The 16194-nt window shown below is 39.5% G+C and overlaps 1 protein-coding gene across 1 annotated transcript in view; it reads right to left on the reverse strand.

The window, feature by feature from the left end:
* ANKRD26 (ankyrin repeat domain 26) overlaps positions 1–16194 on the reverse strand; it is a 76751-nt gene that overhangs the window by 51224 nt on the left and 9333 nt on the right. The window contains exons 8-18 of the mRNA XM_089524349.1: positions 14099–14132; positions 12637–12706; positions 11567–11627; positions 10191–11173; positions 8868–9012; positions 6335–6405; positions 5470–5572; positions 4426–4445; positions 1419–1506; positions 1279–1323; positions 375–563 (exon numbers count right to left, since the gene is read on the reverse strand). Of these exons, the coding sequence (XP_089380475.1) occupies positions 375–563; positions 1279–1323; positions 1419–1506; positions 4426–4445; positions 5470–5572; positions 6335–6405; positions 8868–9012; positions 10191–11173; positions 11567–11627; positions 12637–12706; positions 14099–14132 (1809 nt within the window). The remainder of the gene's footprint in view (positions 1–374; positions 564–1278; positions 1324–1418; positions 1507–4425; positions 4446–5469; positions 5573–6334; positions 6406–8867; positions 9013–10190; positions 11174–11566; positions 11628–12636; positions 12707–14098; positions 14133–16194) is intronic.

Raw genomic sequence — 16194 nt, forward strand, 5'->3', positions numbered from 1 at the left:
GTGACAAAATTATGGATTTTGCCATGACTCATGGATAGGTCAAGGGTAAAACTTGGTGGCTCCTTCAGTGTGTGTATGTGTGCATATGACAAGAGACTCTTCTTCGTTTCAGGTTTGGTTTCATCCAGACGCGCGGGCAGGAGGGGGACTCTTAAAAAAACAGCAATATCAATCAATCACCCAGGACTCTTTCTGCTTGGCTCTTTCTTGCTAAACTCCTTTCTGCACCGCATTGGGAAATCTGAAAGAGCTACTATCACATTTCCATAGCGATCGGAAATAAGTTGACCTGGGATTTTGGGGTCAATCTTTGGGCATAAATTTTCAGATTTACAGATAAGTATATAAGGTATATAAAGAGTGATGTCAGCTACCTTTTGATGCAACTGTTGTCAGACCATCACACAGTTGTTGTGCTCTTGAAAGAACAGAGTTTTCATTTATACAAGCAGATTTTCCTAACTGTAATGGAGATGTATGCTCTCCCATCATTAAGACATCATACAGTTTAGCACAGGGAACACTCTTAATTGAAAGGCTGGTAGAATCCCAGTCAGATGCATCTGAAATCAGGACATCAAAAACAAAGAGAGCAAACAGATCCACACATGTACAGTACATGCTTTAGAATGCAAACTATGGGCCAAAACAGATAGGCCAAACAGAGTGGCTTCCAGCCACTTTGGGGACGTGACATTTATATGACACACACCCCCACCGTGGCTGGAAGCCACTCTACGGCTGTCTGAAGCAGCTTGAAACTGCCGGCAAAAGAAGCAGCAAAAAACCGCTCCTTGCCAGGAGCTTGTTTGGGAGCACTGTGGCAACATGCTTCAAAAGCAGACCCTCCAGTCACTGCACTCCTGGGCTGACTGGGGGCTGATTGTGGCTGGAGTGGCCACAGGCCACTCCAAGCTGCCTCTTTGCTTCATCCCTATAACAATATATTTTAAACTCAATAAACAGGAAGACTTAGAGTCTGTTAGAAATAGCTAAGTAGAACTTTTACATCTTTGTAATATGAACTAAAATTTGTCTTTGCAAAATCCATTTAGGGATTTCAGTGATCATATTTGGACAGAGACTTATGGAGGTCCTGCTGGCTGTCTTTTCTTTAGAGATATAAAATTTAGCTAGCATAATCTGTAATATCTGTACATTTCTGGGGGAGGGGAGTACAGTGGTTTTATGTACTTATTTCACCAGTGGTTAAGTATTTGTTGTCATGCCTAACTTTCTACACAAAGGACAAAAATAGAAATAAAAATGTCCAAGAACCTTCAATATCATCTGCATCATCGAAACCAAGTTCTTCCATTAAATCTGAAAGGAGAAAAAAAATCAATTGTTTTGACTGGAAAAAAAGGTAAAAACAAATTTCCTTCCATCCAAGCAAAAGTCATTTTACCAAGGATTACCTGATTTTTGCTTTTCTTTGCTCTCTATATGCTTTAAAACATGAGAAGAAGTAGCATCATGTTGCAGGATTGTGCTGGCAGTTTCTGGCTGTAACAACAAAAACCAAGAAATAGAATGAAAAACTGAGGTTTTTTACAGAGAATGTCTGCTTTCTAGGAAGACTCATAAAGGTTATTCCATACTTTGGGGAGATGCTTGCTTCTGAAGTATGGTTGTAGAACTTATCTACTTCCTGCTCTAGGGGGCTTATCACACAGAGCTCTAAATATCACGCTTCCATTGCCCAAACATCATCAAAATGGGGCGGAAGCGTCACCAGTGTGATCATGCCTGGCACTTCTAAAGTGAAACAGAAGAGTTATCGCCATGGAATCATCAGCGGGAAAGCCCTTTTCTTATTATTAATGGATTAATCCGTTAATAAGAAAAGGGCAGCTTCCCTGACAATTCCATGGCGATAACACTTCTGTTCCAGTTTAGAAGTGCTTGTGGCATGACACTTGGGCAACGGCACTTGATAAACTCCTAGGAGAGGGCACTACTCAGTCCTTTCAGAGTGAGTTGGAGCACCAGGAGTACTTCAGTCCCTAATTGCAGAAAAGAAATAATCCATAGGGAACTGCCTCACGGATGCGGCATAACAGCGTATCAATAGCTAACAAAAACTATCTTCTTGTTGTATTTGTAGGCAGTGAAAAAGGCAATGCTAAAACTGAAAGGTAATTTAGGAGCCATGGTTCCATCTTGAACTATAACCCCACCACACTGAGTGTGAATTAGAACTGAATTTGTGCAACTGGAAGGAAAACTAGGGCTGCCATTTCCCCTTTGGTCAGATTGGCCTTAGATTTGTCTTTGTTCTCCACCAGAGCAGTTCCCAAACGTCCACCAAACAATGTGACTCCCCAAAAGAAGGTTATCCTTGAAACCTGGTGTGTGTGTAGGAAATCCTAGTATCGCCACCAGATGTTCACAAGTGTATTGGTAGCTATGACTACTGCATTGGATTTGAAAGCATAAAAGAATGAACTCATTATCTTCTTTGGCTAATTTATGAATGACTTGAGCGTAGAGTCTGTGACCACTATTTCCTTTGCCCAAGTCAAGACAGGTCAGGGGAAAGAAAACCCCAAATTCATGGCAAAAGCCATAAATGTTGAAGCTGAAGCTTCAAAGTTTTTACAGAGAAAAATCTTGACCCTTCTGTAAAAATCCTTGGACCTACAAGTAGGGAAAATTACATGGGAAGAGACAGCCACTAAAAGCTTAAGCTGCTCCATCACCTTACTGGGTTGCACATAAAGTTAACTTGCTAATATATGAACTAGGTTAACCTTTATTCTATTGGTCTACTCTGTACTTCTATCAAGGAGGTTAACTATGAGAAGAGAACTTAGGAGGTGTACAGACTAGCACTTTATGCTGGCCTGTACGTGGACAAGGACTAGATAAGGGCTGAGTGTTTACAAGGTCAGAAACCCTAGTCCACCACCTGGGCGCCATCTTGGCGTATGCCCATTCAGACAGCACATGCCGTGATGACGTCCATTGTGAGCAGAGTCCAAACGGCACTGCGCACGTGGGGCGTCATAAGGCCATGCCACGGCCCTTATGGCGCCCCTTCTAGGGTGCAAATAGGAGCCGCATTTCCCAGGTTCTATTTGCACCGGGTGAGGGCATGGCATGTGGCTGCTACATATCCAACCCAGCACTTCCAGGGGCGGCACAGATGGGCTGTTTGTACAGCCCCTTAGATGGGCTCTAAGGAAAGAGAGATTTAGCATCTTAGGTAGATGTGGTATGGTTCCCTGTTCCTCAGATTTCAGCTGTTCCTCATTTAGTTGTAATACTCTTGGCTGGGAGGGAAAGCAGGGAGAGAGTGAAAATCTAGAGGGAAAGAGGGCGGGGGAGGAAAAGAAAACCAGCAGTATTGAGTTAGGCTTTTAGGAGCTCCAAAAACCTCAGTCATTACTAGCAGGGCTGGTCTAGGAATACTGGGTGGCTCCTTTCCCTGAAGAAACAAGTTTATTAGCTATGTCTATGTGCTCCAGTAGAAGGCACCATCAGAATACTCTGTGAAATGTAACCATGACAGGAGCTATTCCTTAATGTCAGCTCATTCTTAGGGGAATTAAATATTAGCTCAAATTACTGGCCGTGTTACACAGCCCTGGAATCATCCTTATGTATACCAAGGTTGGAGGCACAAAGGACCACAGAGGCAAATCCTCAATGAATTATAGTTTATTTCAAAGAGGAAAACCAACACACTCTTAACAATCACTCACACAAGCACATAAGAACTAAGAAATAAAGGTGTTAAGTTGGAATAGAGTAAGGGCTTCTAACCAAGATATGACACCTTTTTGGAAGCTGCTCCTCTTCATGATGTTACGGGACAGGAAAAAGGGAACTCTATCACTCCCGAGGTCACCAGAATTTGGTGAGCAAAACAGGGGTCTGGCAAGGCAAAAACCAGCAGCATCTCTGCCTGCAAACCAAGCTAATCCAACTAAACAAAGGAAAAGTTCCTTAATGAATAGGAAATTTGTACCCTGGGCAAAATCCAGAGAGTTGATGTGCCCAAATGGTCCAAATATTTGATATGCCTGAGTGACACTTTGCAGTTGAGTCTTCCAAAGGTGTAGCATGCAGGTGTGAATGGGTGTATTCATGTAGCAGGATGACATAAAGTAGATGGAGTTGTTTACTCTTACTGAAGCCATCCTATTGTCTCATAGCTAGGCTTTCCTTCACCTCCTCTGACATGTCCAGAAAACAATTCCTCTTGGCAACTCCTAAGCTAGCCGATGTGACCTGCTCGCTTTCACATAATGGCGTCCAAATTAGGATCAGAGAAGCAGGTTTTATAGCAACTCTAATATCAAAGAGGAGGAGGTAGATTTAGATATGTTTAGGGCTAACAGATTCCCCTGGGAAACTAAAAAAGCCCACAATATTTAAATTAACACATTGAAGTTAATATAATTACAGAGCCCTGCTTACCTTTATATCCTCTGATTTCCCTAGAACATCAAAAGAAACAAATCGGTGATATTAATAATAATGCACTGTAATTTTCAGTAGCCATTTGTTGCACTCAATACCTTTGAAACCTGTTCCCATATTAGAAATAAAAAAGTACCATCTACCACCTGCAAACTTAGTGAGAGTAAACTCCATGCAACAGAGTGAAACCTCTAAGGAAATTTGTGCCCAAATGTTTTAACTAAAAGATTTTAAACTAGAAGTATCTATGGCTTCTTGAACAGACAGTTTCATAAACAAAGAGAACTACAGCCGGCCCTTGACTTTCATGGGGGTTGGGATCGTGAGACCCCCATGACAGTGAAAAATCCATGAATAAGGCATGGGAGGGGCAAAAAGAGTGTACATGTGCGCTTGCCTCTCTTCCCTTCCAATGTCTCAGAGAGCTCAGGCAAGCTCTCTGAGGCATCCAAGGGAGGCGAGGGACTTGGGTGCTTGCTTCTCTCATCCCTCCTCTGATGCTTTAGACAGCTCAGACAAGTTCTCTGAAGCATTGGAAGGGAGGCGGGGGAATTGCTTGTACGGGCACGTCTCTTGCCCCTCCTCTGATGCCTCAGAGAGCTTGCCTGAGCTGAGACATCAGAAGAGGGGCAAGAGAAGAGGGCATGCAAGTTCCCCACCTCCCTTCCAGTGCCTCAGAGAGCTTGTATTAGCTGTCTAAGGCACTGGAGGAGGGGTAAGAGAAGCACATGCACACCTTTCCCGGCTGTTCCCTCCCACTGGGCTTTCCCCCCTGCTCCCTTAGGAAAAGCCCAGGAGGGAAGAGTGCACAAGGCAAGATACTCGCAAATAATCAAATTCACAAGTGCCAAAGCTGTGAAAGTCAAGTGCCAACCGTAACTATAAAGACAGTATCGATACAGAATACCTAACATTCTACACATTATCTAGATGATTGTCTTTGATTTTCAAAGAGTTGGTTAATTTGTAACATATCTTATGTAATGAATGTTGTACAAAACAGACATAAAGTAGGCTGGAAAACTTTTATGAAAAACTTACTTTCATATGGCTCTTCTGTAATACTGTGCATGCATGTCATAATTTTGGCAGGAGATGCTGGCAAGGAACTGGCAGCTGACTTTTTGGGGCTTTCAGTAATACACTATTGGAAAATAAAATCACAAAACAGATGCTGCTAGAGTTAACAACAGTTGCATACCTATATTTATTGCTAGTTTGCATGTCTGCATATTTACTGTTTGTTCTTCTATAAGCACTCTCCTCCTGCACTGCTTTAACCTGCAGTCATTTTCCTCTTCTTCTGTCCCTCTTTCATTAGACTATGTGTTTGACAATGCACACTTTATATATTTTATAAAGGTACCTTACGTTTTATAAAGAAGACTACACTTGTTTCTTTTCTAGATCCTGTGGGTGTGGGACTACTTATTCAGCTTCTACCTTGAGAATTTTATTACTCACTTGTGAGATCCAATACAATGGGCCCTTTGGTTCCATGTCCCCACGTGGATACTAAAATCTATGGATGGGCAAGTCTCATTATATACAATGGGGTTGTAAGATGGTTTCTCTTATGTAGAATGGTAAAACCAAGGTTTGCTTCTGGGATTTTCTTTTTTGGGGGAGGGGTCATATTTTCAAGCTGTGGATGGTTGAATCCATGGATGCAGAATCCATGGACGCTGAGGGCCTATTGTACTATTGGTCACATTTCCCAAAGAAATACAAATTTAAATCTTTAATAGAAAGAATGTACATTTGTAACACAAATAATCTTTCAAGATCTGTTTACCAAAGGATAGATTTTAAAAAGCAACTGATAATAAACAATAAAAGCCAGGAGGCTTAAAACAGAAGTATTTTCCTCAAAACCCCATTGCATACCAATAAAAACATAACCTACCTCTGAATCCCATGGAGATTCTGCACCCTTCTTCTCCTTCTCCTCTCCATCCATTCCTACTGCAGCTGTAGCTAGAAAATAAAAGATTTATTATATTTTCATAACAAAATATCCAATTGTCATTTTTCAAAGAGTGAAAATCAAGTTTGACTGCAAAGAACACATGCCAGCTTTAGAAGCAGCTATAGGTTGAGTTTCCCTTATCCAGAATTTCAAAATCCACACAGGTAACTGAGATGGTGACACCTTTGTTTTCTGATGGTTCAATGTACACAAGCTTTGTTTCATGCTCAAAACTATATTGTGTATAAAATTACATACAGCCTAGATGAAAGTAAATATATCACTGAAGGATTTTTGCTTCTGTTTGTTAAATGGCCAGCATAGCTACCCCTGAATGTCTTCAGCCTAGATGTCTAAGGTGTATATTAGACATAAATCAATTTTGTGTTTAGACTTGGATCCTTCCAACCACCATCTGGAGGGGGAGAGAGGCCTGGCCTGGAAAGACAAAGAGCCCTCCTTCTGACCACCATCTTGAGGGGGAGAGAGGCCTGTTATGTTTTATTTTGACTTTGGATATTGTATTGTACTTCCTGTTGTACACCGCTTTGATCTAATTTGGAAAAGCGGTATATAAATAAACATTATTATTATTATTATTATTATTATTATTATTATTATTATTATCTTCAAGGTATTTCATTATGTATGCACAAATATTCCAAAATCCTAAAAATTCTGAAACACCAAGCACCTCTGGTCCCAAGCATTTTGGATAAGGGAGACTCAACCTGAATTTAAAAGTTACTGCATCACCCATACTATGCTTGACTGTATGGCTTTGCCTTTTTTTGCCACTCATTCATTGCCTCATCCAGTTTAGTTCTAGGGTGTGTTTCATTCATTCTTCCCTTTCCTAGCAGTAAAGGGCCAACAGCTCACTAAGGCATACACAATGAAAAAGAAATTAAGCAAGCAGACAGCAAATGGAAGCCATGGAACTGTTGAAAGCAGTTTACTCTAAGATAACAACCTAGACTGCACAAGACCACTGAAATGGAACACAGGAACAATCCCATAGCAAACCATTTCTTCCTGGGGTGGCAGTTTAATAGCCATTGACCTTTCTTCATAAACACTTGATTTATGAAGAAATGTGAATAATGCAGTTTATCACATTCCTAGCCAATTTTTAAACACAGTATGTTACATTATAATCCTATACATATTTTAGCTAGTGGAACTTAGCTATGAGTAAATGTGTAAAGGCTAGCAATATTAGAGTTGTATTGATTCACAAACAGAAAAAAAGTACAGTGGGCTCTTGATATCTTGCCATCTGCAGATTTAGAAATCCCATTTAATTCAATAGGCATGTGTGCATGTAGCCACCATTAAGCACAATGGGACTCAAGATCCCGCTTTTTTTTATCCACAAGCCCCCCCAGAATAGATCCCCTGTGGCTATGAATGGAGGACTGTATCTGCTAACATCCTGATATTCTGCAGCAAATTTACTGCAGTTCAGTATTGCTAGAATATGAGCTAATGAACTGCAAATATTTACCAGTAATATGGACTGAAAATGTCAAAAACACAACTAAACATCAGCAAAGAATATTCTTCCCCTACTGAGGGACATTTTACACAGCTTTTATAAGCTTTAAGACTGCATTTGGTAAGTTCTCAAGACAAACTACTGCATAAACCTGAGTCCACCAATACTGACCGTCTTTATGCTAAAACCTATATGTGAATGAAATATAATCAGGAAGATCATTTGACTAGATTAATACCAACACATATTGGAGTAAACTAAGGCTGTGTTATTCTCCCTACTGTGTCCAATCTTTATATTACTTTCTTGGTTAAGACACTTTCTGCAAGAAAAATTTCTGCAACCTAGGTTGCCAATTAGGTCCTTATCTCTTCTACTCTTTAACACTTTATGATGCAGCACTTCTCTCATTGTCATCTAAGACAACTGTCTGGACTTCTATTGCAATACTGAATAGTTGGCAATTCATTATGATAAATCTAAAGTTTTAGTTTCTATTCAGACACTGAAATCCAATTGAACAGATCAAACTGTTTCGCCCCTAATTTTACAAAATACATCTGGGAGATCAGAAGGGTTTTACACTGATACCTTTTTGCTCACCAATTTCCTGGGATTACAGGTATGATAACTAGCTTGTGTGTGACAACAATAGCGTGTTGGCATAGGATGCTGTCTTAGTATTAAAGCATTACCAACGTATGGTTTTTTTATTACTCTGTTGTAGATACTTTATATTTAATGTTTTAAATTCTATTTTTAATATTTATTTATTTTATTTTATGGGATTTATATCCTGTCTTTCTCCCGAAATGGGATTTAAGGCAGCTAAATCTTGCCTTGTGTTGCACTATATTGTGTTTTATCTATTCTATCTTGTCCCTTTTTTCCCCTCTATGCTGTTGCCTGAGCAGGAACCAAGTATAAATTTCTACTTTGTGCAACAGATTTAGTAAAAGTATATGTATATACCCTTTCTAATAACAGCATCTTGTGAAGCATTCCAATTTTGAGAACTTTCATTACAAGGCAATTTTTTATCCATAACATCTGAATTTTTTCCATCTTCCTCTTCACTATCTTCTTCCTCTTCCTCTTCTTCTTTTTCTGATTCAACCTAACGTAAGGAACCACGTCAATCATTTATATGGTAATTAATCCATCTTCAGATATGTTTTCTACAATGTAGGACAATATTACCATTACAGTGGTACCCCGGGATACGAATGCGCCGCCTTACGAAATTTCCGGGTTACGAAAAAAATCAATTGAAAAAAACATTTCCGGGTTACGAAGGTTATTTTGGGTTACGAAAAATTTTTTGGTGCTTTTCGGCGCGATTTCACACGGAATCGCGGCTTTCGCTATTAGCGCCTATGGGCTTTTCGGCTAGCGAAAGTTTCCGGGTTACGAAAGCGGCGGCGGAACGAATTAAATTCGTAACCCGGGGTACCACTGTACTTACATACTGAGGAGTAAACCCTACTGAACACAATACTCACTTCTGAGTAAGCATGTATAGGATTGTGCTATAAACAACATTTCTAGTCCACTGTGTTCCCAAAGGTAGTATTATGCCTTTCCATCTTACATTCTTCACTTCAGAATCAGTACAATAGGATCAGTATAGAAAAAGACTGTTTTTAAAATATGAATGCATACTGTAGAAAATGGGAAAATATTTCAGCAGTTCTGGTTACTCCCTTTATTTTCTTAACCAATAATAAATACTGACAATTGTTTTACTGTATAATAAGTACTTGTATGCAGTTCACCTTCTATAATTATAAAATAAGTAAAGGCAGAAGTATCACATAAGTATCACAGAAGCAAGCTATAAAGGCTGAATGCGTGTTCGTATGAAGTGGTCCTTCAAAGATTCCCATTACAAACCAAGCAGAGCTTTACAGATAAAACCAACACCTTGAATTGTGCCTGGAACAAACCTGGTGCAAGTGTGGCTACTTTTTTAGCACCAGCAAAGCACTATCAAGTATTGTCTTATTAGTTAACTAGCCTTAATATAACATAATTGTGTGAGAGAAATATAATTGTATGAATTAGGGATTTTATTACACTCTTATTATTTAGTTTAGTAAAACTTTACCTTTTACTAAATGGATCCCTTTCCCCCACTGCCATTCCCTTCTCTTTTTGTGTCATGTCTTTTTAGACTGTAGGCCTGAGGACAGGGAACTGCCAAATTAACAATCTGTAAACTGCTCTGAGAGCCTTTTTGGCTGAAGAGTGGGGTATAACTAAATAAAATTTCTCCATCATATTAGATTCACTTACACTGATATCCTGTTGAACAGCTTTCAGATCTTCTTCCTCAGTTTTTTCATTTTTGTATACCAGTGATTCATTTAGGGTTTCTTGAAGTTCTTTCATATCCATACATTGTTTTTCTTCAACATTTTGATAATCCACAAAATTAGTGTTTTCAGAATTCTGTTCTTTAGTTTTGCTACTTTTAAGTTCTGCCTCTGAGTCAGAACCATCATCATTTTCAATACTATCACCTAGATTTGAATCCATACAATTGTTATGATGGCTATTTAGGAGAGCTGAAACTGCAGCTTCTGCTAACACTGTTCCTTCAAAAGTCTCAAATGAAGAAGTAACATTTTTGTGAAATCCTTTCTGGCTGTCATCTTCAATTTTGTTATTTCCGTCAGTGTCCTGGAAGACATTTGGATTCTGACACTGATCATCATGTTCATAACTATTTTCCTTTTGAAATGAATGATTCATTAGTTCACAATTCACCTTTTCATGTGAATGTTCATATTGCTCAGCAATAAAAGACATCGGCACATCATCAGATTCGTGCATTTCTTCATCTTGTAATTTACCTGTTTTACAATTACTGTTAGAAATAGTTCCTTCCAGCTCCTGTTCATTATGTTCAAGAGTTCCTCTCTTTTCTGATTTTTCAAAGTATTCTTCCTCTTCATTTTTTATCTTGTCCTGGCTTACTACCATGTTTTCATCTTCCCTTTCTTCACTGAAATCTTCTTCCATCTCTCCTTCTTCTTCCCCTTCTTCATCTTCCTCCTCCTCACTTCCTTCTTCTTCTTCTTCTTCTTCTTCTTCTTCTTCTTCCTCCTCCTCCTCCTCTTCTTCCACCTCCTCCGCTCCCTCATCAATTTCTTCCTCCCCATTACTTTCAGAAGAATCATTTGGGTTATGCAATTCTTGCTTATTAGGATTAATATTTTTTTGAGATTCTGCTTTGATATTTTCTTTTAATGACTGATTACGCTCATTTTCATTGTCTTCACAGAGCAATATGTGGGTAAAAAAAATACACAAGATAAAACAAATGACTGATTGAAATTTTGGAATCAAAAGTTATTACCTGCTTAGAGTTCAAGTGAGAAGTCATCTGGGAACATTTGGAAAAGGAGCCAGGTGAGGAATGGATAGGCTGAGGAAAGGATTTAACTTGGAACAAAGGCTTAGGAAGGGACACATTGTCATCTTCAGCTTCACAGTCTGATTTATTGTGTTGTGAACTTGCTATATGTTCTGTTCTCATAATGCTACTTTTCACATCTACTACATCAAAATACAAAACACACACAATTAAGAACAGAAGAAAACAATTCAAATCCACAGTTTTCATATAAGCAAGCCATACAATAATAAATCAGTTTTAAACAACTTACAGCTTTTCTTCAATTGCTGGGAAACATTCATTAGGTGAGCCAAACTTGGTTTTGGTGGTTTCTGGAAATACACATTTAATCACATTAAGATTTCCCTATAGAAATAGCATCCAGCAATTCTGTCCATTATGCACATTTTATCCTCTGTGTGTTTATGTCTGTGTGTGCACGCACACAGGCCTTCAAGTGGCCTGTGGACTTATGGTGACCCCATGAATTTCATACGGTTTTCTTAGGCAAGGAACACTCAGAGATGGTTTTGCCTCTGAAATATAGGCTGTATCACTTAGTATTCATTGGTGGTTTCCCATCCAAGTACTGATCAGGGCTGAGCGTACTTAGCTTCCAAGATCAGACAGGTATTTAGGCATGTAGCCTATGAAATAAAGATGAAAGAAAATGATGGACCCAGTATCACTTAGCATTGCAACTGAAAATGTGTACTTTGAACTTCTTGATTATACACCAATACTGCCCACTGATCCAAAACGTATAGTATAAAGCCTACTTATCAACACAAAGAAGTTAATACAAATTCACTACAAAATCTTGAGCACAAAAAGCTGTAAACACCAAAAGCATCTGAACTGAATCCTGTTTTGAGTATTCAGTTTCTAGGGTCCTTGAAATATTTATACATATTGCAGGCAAAAACCTCTTGAAAGTACAGTACCTTCCATTCTTTAAAAAATCAGAGCACATTTCAGACAGCATTCAAATTATTAGACTCCATAGAAGGAACATCCAGACTGTATTACATTCCTAAAAAGCTACAGATGGCACAATAAAGTTCAAAAACACACTGCAGAAATAAGCCAGTCTGAGACCGCTTTAACTGTCCTGGCTCAATGATAGGAAATTCTGGGAGCTGTAGCTTTGTGAGACATTTAGCCTTCTCTGTCAGAGAACTCTGATGCCACAATAAGCTACAATTCCCAGTATTCACTAGCACTGAGACAGGACAGTTAAAGTGGTCTCAGACTGGACTATTTCCCTCCTTCCCAAAGTGTACCATCATAGCTGGTGCCTCAAATCTGTCAGTTTAGAACCTGCATAATGAAAAACTTTACCTTAGGGCTGAAGTCTAATTCTTCCTCTTCTGAAGACTGCCATGTGTCATCATCCATTTGTTCAGAAACTCTTAAAATTAACAGAAAATATAAGAATAAATACTTTTTCTGGTTTTTGTGAACCCTTAAGTTATTTTTAACTTATGGTGACCCTATCGTGGGGTTTTCTTTGCAAGATTTCTTCAGAGAAATCTTTGCCTTCCTCTGAGAGTCAGAGAATGTGACATGCCCAAGAATATCTAGTGGGTCTCCTGTTAGAGTCTCAAGGGTTAAAACACAGTACACAGGGAAATGCTTGATGTGTGTGTGTTTGACCATGAGCATTCAGCAGAAGGACAAGGTTGATTAGCACAGCTGATGCTCATTGGCTCAAGGACACTTTGGTGTCTAGATGCACGTAGCCATGGATGATGAAACAATGTGTCTGGATTACACAGGGGACACTTGTCATGGTTACACACCTGAACTCACTGGGTTTGGGAGACCACATGGTCTGGAGTCCATATAAACCCAGGGGTTGCAAGTGATAGCTTGTGGGTTTGTAGTAGGAGTTGGTATGCATTTTGGAGATCTATATCTGTATTATAGCACTGTGAATAAAGAGCACTTCGGGAGACTTGGCTTCTCTGGTCATTTATCAGCAGAAGTCTGGCATCGGTTTGCTGTGTGTCCCCGGAGGTTCCTGCATTGCTTCAGTTCCTGGAAGACATCCAGCTGCTGTTATCTCATCTGGCTCTGGAACCACGTTTCTGTTGAATATTGCCGGCTTGCTCTGTTCAAAGGTCTGATTTAACCACAGGACTCGTTTGAGTTGCTGACAGTGGTTGTTGGACCCAGTAGTTGTGCTAACAATGGTTATGGGCCCAGAAGTGCCTGAGGTTCCAGAAGTTCCAGTCTGTGAGGTGCAGTTGTTGGTCTCCAGTCATTTCTGAAGCCAGCAGGTGGTGAGTGCTGAAGATCTCTGTGTTTGCTGTTTGAGTGCACGCAGCGGTGAGAGCTGGGAAGCAAGATCCAAAGCTGTTTAGCCATGGAGGGGGTGAAGTTTCCCAAGCTAAATGATACCAACTACTCGAGTTGGCGGTATTACTGCCAGTCTCTTTTGATACGAGAGGGGCTTTGGGACGTCATCCAGCACACAGGTACTGCTGCAGAAGCTGCGGACGATGCAAAAGCCAGAGCCACAATTTTGCTGACTATTGAGCTGGGAGAGATAAACAGAGTGTTTGACAAACAGTCTGCGAAGGCTGTGTGGGATTCTCTAGAAGAGATCCATCAGTCACAGTCAGAGTTGTCCCAAATGATGAGCTGTGCTAGGCTTTATGGCTGTAAAATGCTGGAAGGGGTGGCAGTACAACACTCAAACTACACCAAATTCTGGTCTCCAGAGTTACGGTACAACATTCAAACTACACCATACTCTAGTTTAAGAAAGATTAATGAAGTAAAAAGACTACAGTCTTACCTTACTGAATCTCCAGAGGAATGGTCATCTACAACTGTGTTCAGAATACATGAAAAAGAGAAAGCAAAATCAAGATAATAACCAGCAAGCAAATAGTACAGTATGTGCAAGAAACTTTTATGCTACAGGACTTTTTAAGTCAAAGCACTATTTTATAAAATCATTACAAGTCTGGAGATAAATTTCTAAAAAAAATTAAAAATAGCTGCTTCATGCACTTTTGTATATAATTAGTACCTTTACAAAATTTTGGAAATTTAGAGATGAAATACATATTCTTATTGTGTAAGGTTTGGTGAAAAAGTGTCACCATTTAGAAAACAGTATATAAATGTATAGTCAGTGGTGCTATATGATTAGCTATGGTACACATAGTAACATATGTCAGAGATCCTACACACACACACACACACACACACACACACACACGGACAGGTATTGGAAAGGAATCACAATAAAGCACCAAGGTGTCAAAAAAAAACAAAAACCACCAAGTAGGACTGTATGAATAGAATAATGTATTCAAAACACATACAGTATACAGAATATTATAATCAAAATGTATGTATAATGCATAACATATACAACATACTGTATGAAATAATACAATCAAAACACATATATAACACAGTGGATTTCCACAGAATATATATTTTGACTAAAAGGATCTTCTTCAGAGTACAACAAATATTTACAGCAACTAGCTCTGAAAACAAATCTGTACATCAATGATACATAAAGTTCCTTAATCACTTATCAGGAGCAATTTTCTCACAAGCAAGGCTACAGCGTAACTAACACAATGATAGAAGAACCAAAAATAACATGTACTGTAAGTAACATAGTAACACAGTATCGAAATAAGAAGAAAGCACCTGTACAAGAAAAAGAGAAAGACAGGGACAGACAGACAGACAGACAGACAGAGAAGACCATGCATGGAAGTTATACTTCATATATACAAATAATGCAGGTAGAATTGTTCTGACCAGCAGGTAGAGACAAAGCCCAGAGGAGAAAGCAAGCAGAATAAATTCTGAGTTCTGTCTTTACTTACTAATCAGTATTGTTCTTCCATTTGCATCATTGGTATATATATGAAGAGAATATTGCTCCTATTCAATAATGAGGGGAAGTGTATAACTGAGGTAGAATCACAGAGTTGGAAGAGACCACAGGAGTCATAGAATGGAAACCCCTGACATGTAGTAACACCAATCAAAGCCCAACAGTTGGTCATCCAGCCTCTGTTTAAAACCCATCAAAGAAGGAGGCTCCACCACACTCTGAAGCAGCATATTCCACTGTCGAAAGGCTCTTACTGTCAGGAAGCTCCTCCTGAGATTTAGGTGGAATCCCTATTACTGGCACTATCTGTCCTGGAAGCACTGACCTCCCTGTGTTCTCTGATCTATCCAGCCTTTAAGGTGAACGCAAACAGTTATGCCTGTTGGAATTTTGTAAGTTCTTTGGCATTGTTTTCCTTTGCTGCATCCTTTATATCATTTGTTACAAGTCCCTAGGATTCACCCTCTACTTAACCATAGGTCATATCAAAACCCATAATTTTGGCTTCCAAACCTGCCCTTGACTTACACATGAAGTCAAGTTATGGTCGAGCATATATGGTAAATCTTAGTATCTCGGTCTCACTTCTCCAATCACTATATCAAACCCTGCAATTAACTACAGTGTGCCCTTACTTTACGCTGGGGATCCGCTCCGGACTCCCCCGTGTAAAGCAAATACCACCTATGCTCAAGCCCCATTTAAATGAATGGGGCTCGTTCACGCAGTGGTACAGCGATGCACGCACGCCATGGGCGCACGCCCCATTCATTCCTATGGGACGTGCCACCCCTTCTCCCTCCCTGAAAGCCACATGAAGCATGCTCGCGTATGACACAGACGCACTGTATATCAAACCCTACAATTAACCCTCCATTTTTCTCCAAAAGGTCAACCAGAGGCTTCCATTCTTTCAAAAATGTTGCCAATGTTACCAGTTCTCTTTTGTTGTAATTTCAGTATTTTTCTATTTCTGCATGTAAAACATGCTGCCATAGTCATATATCGCCATAGTCTTCCATGTTTCT

Source organism: Sceloporus occidentalis, unplaced genomic scaffold (genome assembly GCF_023333645.1).
Source record: "Sceloporus occidentalis isolate IW3139 unplaced genomic scaffold, rSceOcc1.0.p SCAF_5, whole genome shotgun sequence".
Taxonomy (NCBI): Eukaryota; Metazoa; Chordata; class Lepidosauria; order Squamata; family Phrynosomatidae; genus Sceloporus; species Sceloporus occidentalis.